The 10,133-nt window shown below is 41.7% G+C and overlaps 1 protein-coding gene across 1 annotated transcript; it reads left to right on the top strand.

Annotated features, from left to right (window-relative positions):
• The first annotated feature begins 794 nt into the window (after positions 1 to 794).
• Positions 795 to 9,802, top strand: MINAR2 (membrane integral NOTCH2 associated receptor 2). The gene is made up of 3 exons (XM_065657792.1): positions 795 to 974; positions 8,570 to 8,815; positions 9,623 to 9,802. The coding sequence occupies exons 1-3, from the start codon at positions 810 to 812 to the stop codon at positions 9,800 to 9,802; spliced, it is 591 nt and encodes a 196-aa protein (XP_065513864.1). The 5' UTR covers positions 795 to 809.
• Positions 9,803 to 10,133: the final 331 nt, after the last annotated feature.

The following is a 10,133-nucleotide window of genomic DNA, read 5'->3' on the forward strand; positions in this document are numbered from 1 at the left end:
GTTTAAAATAAAAGTGAGGAGGCTACTTTTGCTGGCTGTAAGTAATGAGAAGAGGAATTTAACTAGCTGGAAGTCAAAAGAATTTAAGACTTACAGAATGATGATGAAAATATCAAATTCCAAAATAAAATAATGAAAGTGAATGGACTATGCCATTTAAGTTAGTAAGAGTTTTTTCCCTTCACTTGAACAGGAGCAGATTCAATTCCCTGAAAACTTCTGTTATCAATTACTTTAAATAATCTAATATTTCCCAGGGTCAAGAAGAATTTACTGTGAAAGAAATCCCTGAACCTAAAGAAGTGCATGTCATAGCTGTCGTGGTAAATGGTACCGAGCCACACAGCACAATGAAGCCTGTCAGTGCTGCCACAGAAAAAGAGGATTTGCTTTGCACTGGGAGCTGCTTCTAATTTTGTGGGGAAAAAAAAGCTTGCTTTGAAGTATTGTAGGCTTGACATTTTTGGCAGGTCACTTGAGGAAGTGCTGGTATTCATTTAAGTGTCTCATGCATCTACTCACTGGTACTCTGTTAGCTTTAATGAGCACGTATGTATCTATCAAAATAGACCTTGAACTTGAAAACTTAAGCTAGGCACTTACAGAAACATGTCCTGTCTGCTCTGCCGCTTCTAAACAATCTTTTATCATTGGTAGATGATATAAGTGAGCCTGACACCAAACAGAGGTCAGATACAGTTTCAGGAAACTGTCGTATCCTTCTTCACATCATTAATAATAGAAGGAGCATGCACAGCCAGGAAGCAGAAGCTGGGGCTGTTTTCATTATTATTCTACCGGACAGAAAGATGGACTTCTCTGTTTTGCCAAACAACAACCATCCTGATAAATTCCTGCAACTGGAGGTGAAGTCTTTAGTGAAAAACTCTGCTCTCCTACAAACCAGACTGGCAAAATTCCCAGAAGCAGCTTTACCTGGAGTGCAGCGATGGCACAACAGGGTCTATTTACAGGTAAGGTCTAAAAAAGGCTGACATTTTTCCTGATTTTTTCTACCTTGTTTTGGGGATCTGGAGATAAATGACATGAGGTTGAGACTTCAGCTGTGGATTCAGCTTCCTGCATCTCTGAATGTGAATCACTAATATCCCCGTAAGCTTTCCCATTGACTTCAGTGAGGATCAGGCTCCAAGAGAAGAGTCACTCTTCAGGGCGGTCCACTGACTTTATTTATGTACTTTAGGCTTTCTATGGCTCATTGTAAAATTTTCATAGCATTTCCCAGAAAGTCTATTGATGTCAAACACAGATTTATTGTACTAAAGGGGCAAAATAAGAAAAAGCTAGGGAAAAAAAAAATCTGGAAGCCAGGCTATATCCCCCAAACTCAAAGAAAAGGCACATTAGAGAGAACAGTAGAGATTCTCTCTAGTGTCTTGCAAGCTTATATATATTTACACAGTTCACTGTGGCTTCCTCTTTATTTTGCCTTGTTTTCTTTATTCTACTTTGACCTTTTGTTGTCCTGACAGACAGCTGTTGAAAGTGTAAAACACAGTAACTGTATTAATCCAGGTTATTATACAGAGGTAGCAGCAGTTTCTCAGTAAAAATGTAAATGTGTGCTGCCTAGTAGAGGCCCTGGGGCCAGCGGAGGAGAAGTTCATGTCTGGATCAGCAGCAGTACAGCTGCATCAGCTCACACCCCTCTGGGCCCCACTTGCTGCTCCACAGAACTCCTTTCCTGCTGCCCGGGGAGCCCCTTGCCTTCCCCACCCCTAGCATGAGCAAAAGCTCCAAGGTCTGGTTCTTGTCAAGGGATGGAGACGCACACAAGCAGTTGGGAGGGGGGGAGGGGGGGAATGGGTGGAGAAAGATCTATGTTCTGAGGATAATTAATTTGGGGGTCCAGTTCCCTAGGGGAATGAGGAGTGGGAGCTGAAAAAAACCTCAGCTGACAAGAGGGAAGAGGATGGGAGAGGAGAAGAGGGGAAGAGAAAGATCCTTAAAGTCTCACACAGCTACTTGGACTTGCACTTCTCTCCTCTTGGACTTTTCTCCCCATTAGCTCCCCAAACCAACCCCTTCACTCCCGCCCAGAGCCCCTTCCAGTCCTCGTCCACATGCAAATGTCCTTCCCCTCCTGACACCCGCTTCCATGACTCCCCCCTTACCTTCCTTAGCCTCTTCCCCACCCCAGCACCCTTCCCTCCGCCTACCCCAAATGCCTCCAGCTGCTTCTGCTCATATTGTATAATCTTTACTGGCAATTCCCCAAGGAGAGCTGGGAGGAGGGGGACGCATAGTCGCCCGTCGTCTCCCATGCAAAGAGTCCTAACCAAGGGAAGGAGCCTGCGGGATCCCAAACAATGGGGTATGGTGCAATGCTGGCCTCACTCCCCACCCCACCTAAGCCCTTCTTTTGTGCAGGAGGGAGGCAGCCACACACAGAGCCTCCTCCGCAGCAGGCATCCTTCTCCCTATTGTCGTTTAACAGGACACGCTGTCACCGAGCCAGGGCTGCAGAGCTGCCGGAGGATTAAAAATGTGTGGGGAGCCCTGTGCTTTTTCGACTTGTGTTCTGCTCTTTGCCACCAGCAAGAGGGTTTTCCTGGAACTCTATTCCCATCCCTGGGATAGCCATTTCAAAGGAAATGTGTGTGCTCACATCTCCAGAAATGCAGTTTACAATGTAGTGTGTTTTATAAATGCTAAACCTGGGACACAACCTATACTTTTGAGTGTATTTATTAGTGAATTCAAGCTGTCCAGATAAAATTTATTGTGCCTTATTCTCTCTCCCTTATGAGCTCGCCTTTTTTCCCTTTTGCTGACAATCAAATTAAGGGAAAAGAATTGATGAGTTCCAGACGTTAAAATAAACACGATGGCACAGTGGAGAACTAATGGCGCAGGAATAACATGTTTTGCTTTAAGATGAGAGATCTAATAGGGTTAAGGGTTAGTTAATTCAGAAACGGAAATGGAGAGGGGGGAGGGGACAGAAGAATTCATTTCAGAACATATGTGCATGACCTACAGACTCCCAAAGTCATTAAACTTTGAGAGTATCCTAAATTCCCTCTCAGAAGTTAATTTTCTTTTAAGAAACTATTGCTACTCAGGGCTCTCCGTGTAAAGTGACTTCTCAGTGGTGTGTTTGTGGCCTCTTCCAGACCTTTATGACGAGATGACTTAAATTCAAGTGCACTTAAGCACTGTGTGTTTTCTTCACCTGTAAGTTTTTTAATTTATTTCCATTATAAAAAAGCAGCTTGACATAATGACAGTTCTTACTGGTGACCAAAACACTGCCGTTCTTTCTCCTTGCTTTCTTCTTCTCTACCAGGCAACCTGAACAGCTTCCCTCCTTAGCATATATTTTCATCATCTACTTTGAATAAAACAAACTATAAATCAGTCCAGGAATCTTGGCCCTTCCTTGTGAAAAGCAGCATAAAAAGCACAGACTGTTTCTTCTGCAAATGGCTAGCTACTGACCACTTTCTGATCACCAGTACCACTGGACTCTCTGCCTTAACAGTATGTTTTAGTAATCAACATACACCAGATGCTAAATGCCCTATATCTGCTTCTGATAGCCGGGATGCATGTCTCCCCTGTAGTCCATCTGGTCATTTTCTGCACTCCTTGAACTTCTCTTTCCTGCTTGTTTTTCCCTTTTTTCCCTGTTTTCGGAAGAGAGCAGAGAGCATTTGCTCTTCGAACACCATGCTACTTCTTGTCTTGTTGCTTTTGCTTTGGAATTCACAACTCTGAACAAATGTTGACCTGCAGGTATTACAGTTATTATACTTACGGCACTCTTCAGCCTTCGTGGTCTCTCATCTAAGATAACGCATGTGTCCTGCCTTTTCTTGTTTTTCAGTGGACCAGGACAAGAGATTTTTTTAACCTATGAGTTAGGTGCTGTCTTACAGTCACTTGTTTGTCCTCTGGCTCAGGCATGTGCAACATACTTCCACTCTTGACCGTATTCTTCCCTATACATGTGTAACAGGCCACAATCAGAGCCAGCTGCCAGGCTGGCAGGACAGCGTACAGAAGTTTTTATATAATGCACTCACAACCTTTCAGAACTCCATTGCCATGACAGATAAAACAGCTTTCTTTAAGTAAACAGTTCATTAGGAAGACAGAAATACTCTCAATGCTGCACAATTAAAGCAGTCCATAAGAAAGTCTACTTTTCTCTAAGTATTCCTGTCACTTCAGCTTAAGTCTTTATAACCATCTACTGATCTCCTTCCTATTCATGTCAGGTGGCTTCCCAGATAGCTTTGTAGTACCTGGTGCTGTCTTATGTCTCTGACAAACAATTCTGATCCCCTGCAGTTCCTCTGATAAGAAAACTTGCATTCTCAGGAATCCTTGATGTGAGCCGTTTGCCCTACTGTCTTTTAGATCTGCTTACCTCCCCTTGGTTACTCCTTGCCTTCCTGTTTGGTTTTCCACAGCATCCCCTATGAGATCAAATTTGTTCAAGAAATTCTAAAGAGCTAATAATTATTTATCCTGACAAATGAGCTTTTTTTTTTTTAAATTGGTCAATGCCTAGAAATACCTATACAGTTGTTAACACTATCACGAGGATTTTTGGGTTACTACCTAGGAGCTTTTTGTCTGTCAGACCTTTTGTCTTTCTTAGAAACAGGTCTTTACATCAGAAAAATGCCCTTCCAAGTCCTGGGAGGGTCCTTCAGGGTGCATTACAGGGCTTTTACACAACAGAGGGTTATAGTTTTAACCACATTACATGCAAATATAATAATTGCCCCACTACGTACTTTCATTAGGATTGAGGAAGTTGTTACAAAATGAATCTTGCAGTATCTGGTGGCTCTAAGTTTCTTGAAGATTCCCTTGGGTAAAGCTTTTGGGCGCAGCTGCCCACCAAGAGTGTTTGTCACTTTCATTACTTATTTCTCCTCCAGCAGCAGCTGGAGACCATGACTGGCCATGGGACAACAGGAACTACCTGTCTTTGGGGGGGCATTAAGAAAAATTTGACTCGCAGGAAGTAAATCTCCTTAATTTTTAGGTGTCTCTGATCTCTTATTGCAGGTAGGTGGGCTTAAGACCAAGGTCTAGCCTTAACTGTTGGTATTCTGGTTTTGGTGGGTGATTAGCTTGTTGTCTTATACCACAGGCTGAGGAAAGACCAGTTAGACCAACGAGGGGAACAAAAGGATGAAGGGAAGATAAAAATGAGATTAAAAAGTTTCCTAGCAATATAGATTAATTTTTAATTTTAATTTTATATATATTGTGATGTACCTATAGATATAATTTGTGTTATGAAATAATCACCGAGAAAAACCTGTGGAGTAAGCACATTTTCACCCAGGGATGCAAGTAGCATTGGCTCTCTGTAGATCTTTGGGCTTTTCACAGAATCCTCTTTTCGTACATGTCAGCTCTCTGGGTTTGTCAAAAAGGGACAAACTGTTCCCAGTGAAACACGAGCTATAAATCATAATGTCTTTCCTGCTCATGAGTTGTATGTAGATCAAACACAGTTATGTGTTTGCAGAGTTGAGCATTTTTCATCTTTTTAAATGAGTATTTCATCAACACATTTCAACTACAGTTTCTCAGAGTTCTTCATAACTATTTCTGCTTTGAGCATCTGTTGTTCCCTCCTTCACTTCAGTGAATAGTAACATAAATTTCCTCCTGTTAACTCTGATTTGATCTGTTCTACCCTCACTCACACTGTCTTTTGAGACACAGTGTATATCATATAAATTCTATAATGCATATGGAGACGTAAGTTTACAATACTTTCATCTTTCTCTGAACATTTACTTTATGAATCAGAATAAAAACACAGAAGTCTGTAAAAACTGTTAGGAAAACTTCTGAATCTTAAAATGAAAAATGTGTAATTTTTGCTAGAATTGATACTAGCAGGAATATTTTTGTTATCTAATCTCCTGCTTCTCTGCTTTTGTAAATGCATATGTTTCACGCAATCTTTTCTTATTTCTCTGTAGCATTTCTTGCACCTAAACCTTTTATTTTTTTTAGTATGTGCTTCAGTCTTCTGTCCTTTTTCCCTAACTAGTCTCTAGGACATACCTTCTGCAGAAGTTTCACAAGCAAGCATTTGCTGCACTCAAGTGTATTCTCCTGATTAGCTTTGCACTTCTATGTCTGTTCTCTAAAACTTCTGCAAACCATTTCCTACCGCGAATTCCCATCCAGTTCTCATGGTAAAACCCTACTGCCATTCCCATCTTATTTCCTCCCTACCTGTGCTCCAGTCTACTACATTCTCCTGTTCTCATAACTGTGAAAAGGGAGGTACTCCAGACGGACAGGGCAAAAAGTTTTGCCACAAAGCACTTCTTTATGCACAAATTTTGCATCATGCCATCTGTTCCAAATTTTGGAGCATTTTATTTAAAACAGCTTTAGAAATTACTGTCAAGTTACATTCTTTCACAACATTTTAGCCTAAGGAGACCAAGCATCTCCTGGTGAGACAGTTCGCGTTCTTCAACAAAATGTTCTCCAAGTTCAATTATCTAACAAGCCTGAGGGAAGCATCATTAATGTCAGTGACAAATTTTAAGTAAGAAACAAAATAAATAAATAAAATGAAATAACATAAAATGCAGTCAGAAAGAAACGACAGTTAAAAACACCGGTTCAGCTGAAATCCAGCCAGTACAACCCAGAGGGGTTCAGTGCCAGCTGTAACTGCAATGCAAAGAGTAATATCATCAGGGGATATGTCAAGACTAAGCAATGACATATGGAAATTATGAACTAACAGAGGGAATGGGAGAGCACTGAGGATCCACCCACCTACTAATGGTGATTATTGATGGGAAATACGCTTAGTCACTTGTGAACGATTTAGTGATAAGAATGCCAGCATGATGCTTCCTCCTAGGATTTCTTAGACAAAAGCTATTGTTCTCTCTTCTCCACCTTTCCTTTCTCAAGGAAACCAATCCTCCCACTTCCTTCTATACCCATCTGCCCTAGACTTACTCTCACACATCTATGCGTGTGCACAGGCACTGAGGCATAAAGTAGGTGATGACATCTAGCAGCTGACTTCCACTGAAAGTGGATTCACTGGCCCACAAAGGGGGCAGAAAATTACCCAAGCAGAAGAAGCCAACAGTTTGCTACGAGCTTAGGGACCTGCACTGGCTGATGTGGGATCCAAGCAGCTCCCAGCAGCAGTGTGTGAGAGGAGGTGGGATCCCCTGCATTTCTGTGGAACGGTGGAAGGTGAAGCAGGACATGTCCTCCAGCTGCTGAAGTCCATCCAGCCCCTGATACCTTAATGGCTGGATATCTCAATATAAGTGAAACATCCTGGAAAAGATGTCCTTTCACGCAAGGCGGTTTCCCAGGTCCCAGTCTCTTCATTGGGTGTTTATGATGTGCATTTACTTTATGGGAGTCTGGCAGTGGGTGCTGCCCACACTTTTGTGATTTCTGAGGGTGGGAGAGCTCTGCGGTGTGCTCCCCTCCCAGCATGCCTGTCACAGGGCCACCAGGTCAGGCTCCCCTTATCTCAACACCTAAGGACAAAGGTGCTTATGAAGAAACACTGCTTGCTAACAAGGAAAGCTGAATTTGCACTGTAATGGTTCTATAGCAGCAGTCCTGATACACAGGAGAGGTGTGAGCATAAAGCAAGGGCTCTGCCAGAAGCAGGTCTCTCAGGAAGCTGATGCACAGCCAGAATCAGAGATCAGTGACAAATTAATTCAGAATCTCAGGGAGAGAAGCTTGTGGTGAACGAAAATGTTGAACAGCTTGAACTGGATAGTCTGATTGCATTCCTTCACGCAATTACAGATTGAAAAATATGGTAACTACCATTTTACCAGCTCCTAAATAGGCTCGTAGTGCTGCACTAAGTGGCAACTTGTGAGTTCTTAAAACATGTGATGCCACCATGGTTGTTCATCCTCCTTCTTTGCCACCTCCCTGTTCTAAAAGGTCCAATTTAATGACTGTTGTTGCCAGGAGACTCCACTGATATTTAATTACCTTCAAGTTCTGACAATGCCTCAATTAAGAACTGTCCCTCAGTTGAATGAAGGGACTCTTTGACATCCTGACATGGGTCTAGCACTCAACAGCATGAACAGAACTGTGAATCACAACCCTGCTGTCAGAGGTGCAGCTCCAGTCAAGGCGGTCACTTACACACCATTATCTCCATGCTTCATTCTGCTTTGTCCTTACCGCTTTGCTTCTGCATCATACACCTGTGGCTTTCATGAGAACTACATCTACTACTGCAGTGCTCCATAGCACTGTTTCGCCAAAGCAGAAGCTTTCTTTCAGTAGGCATTATAATGTCAGTTCACATTTGCAAAAGAGTTTAATGTTCCGATTGTACTCACGTGCTTCCCCCAGAAAGAAGAAATCTGCCCAGAGTGAACAGCCATGCTTCCTTACTGCACTGTAGAAGTTTGCCAGAATGAGAAAAATTGTTGCATATATAATTTAAAAAATTATTCTATTGTATTACAAATGATGACTCTGGAAGGGGACCTGGGTCCTTGGCAAATGAAGATGAAAGCCAGCTTCTGATCCAAATTGTGCTTTACAGAGAGAAAAGAGAAATGTTGCTGAGCTGCCGGGCTTAGACTCAAACAAAGCCAGTCAAGAAATTATAGACAAAGCCCTTGGGAAACACATTACACCCATCACCCTGAAATCTACAATCAAAAGCAACCCCTTGTATAGTGATATTCAGCTGGACGATGACTGGGAGGAAAAGAAAAAGACCCCTTCCTGGACTGTGCAAGACTATGACAGACACTCTCTGCACTCTAACTTGGCCAGCCACATAAAGGTAACTCACTGGTGCTCCATGTTCGAGCAGAGTAAATTGCTATGAGCTGTGTGGTGTGTGCATGAACCACCGCACAACCCACTTGTTGTTTTGGTGGGATTCTAGAAGTAAATATGGATGTATTTTCTGGTACAGAAGTGACACTGACATAAGTCTTATCAGGAAAAGAAGTCTATGTATCTGGATAGACTCCAGGAATTTCAGTGCTGCAGAACACAACCTCTGTGACTAGAGAAAGCCTTAAACTGCAACACCCCACAGCTCACCGTCCCTGTTTATATAGGGAAGAACTATAAACGAGGCACTTAAATACTATATGCCCACTTTGATAACTGTTCATAACATCTTTCTGTTGTCAAATAACATACATTTTCTCAGTCTCATCCACACTATACAGGATCCTGCCTGCCTGTGATTTGGCACAAATTGCTTTTAGGGTTACTTTTGTGACCTTTTTTTTGCTGTTCCGTTTTTTGGAAAGGGACTCAAATCTGTGTTTCTAAATTGACATCTCTTTTTGAGAAGACAACATGGTTTCTTCTGGGTTTTTTAATCACATTTCAGTGGCTGGTGTCCTACATTTGGTTCCTGGCTGAAAAGAGTGGTTTTAACTTTCCCCAGTGGAACATTTGCAACATCTGGCAAGTAGAACAACCTATATTCAAGTGAAAGTTTCTTGCATTTGTGTTGTGATGCCTTAAATTCATTAATCATTATCTGATGATAGCCAAAATACTTCTGGGTATGTTCTAATGACTTTATGTGCAAGAGAGAGGAACTGAGTTCATTTTCTGATTTTTCTTTTAGGAAAATCCTAATGATCTGCATTTCTGGATGGGGGATATTTATACTCCTGGGTATGATACCTTGTTAAAAAAGAAAGAGAGAGAAAAAAAGCATTCCAAATGTTGCCGAATGATCCTGCTCATGGTATTAGCTGTTTGCATCCTGATTACCATAGTCACGCTCAGCATTTTATTTACTTAGTACAGCCAAATAAGGTTGATGGGAGTTCTCTCAATAAATATTTTTATTAAGCTATTTGCCTGCCTTGTTTTATTTGAATTCCAATTTTTTGTCACAAATACAATTTGTTTGAGATCACTATTTTACAGTGTTCCTGTGCAGCATAAGGAATTGATCCTGAAAAGAGACAAATACTCTGAGCATGGCGGAATGTCTCCTTATGGGTATAATTAATAAAACAAAACTTTGAATATGCTACTTTTCTTGGAGCTTTCTTCTTTGGACTAGTGATTTCTGTCAGTATGTGTGGTGTGGTACACATAGTGTGTACAAGCAACAAACTGACTATTCA

This window comes from Caloenas nicobarica, chromosome Z (genome assembly GCF_036013445.1).
Source record: "Caloenas nicobarica isolate bCalNic1 chromosome Z, bCalNic1.hap1, whole genome shotgun sequence".
NCBI classification, from domain to species: Eukaryota; Metazoa; Chordata; class Aves; order Columbiformes; family Columbidae; genus Caloenas; species Caloenas nicobarica.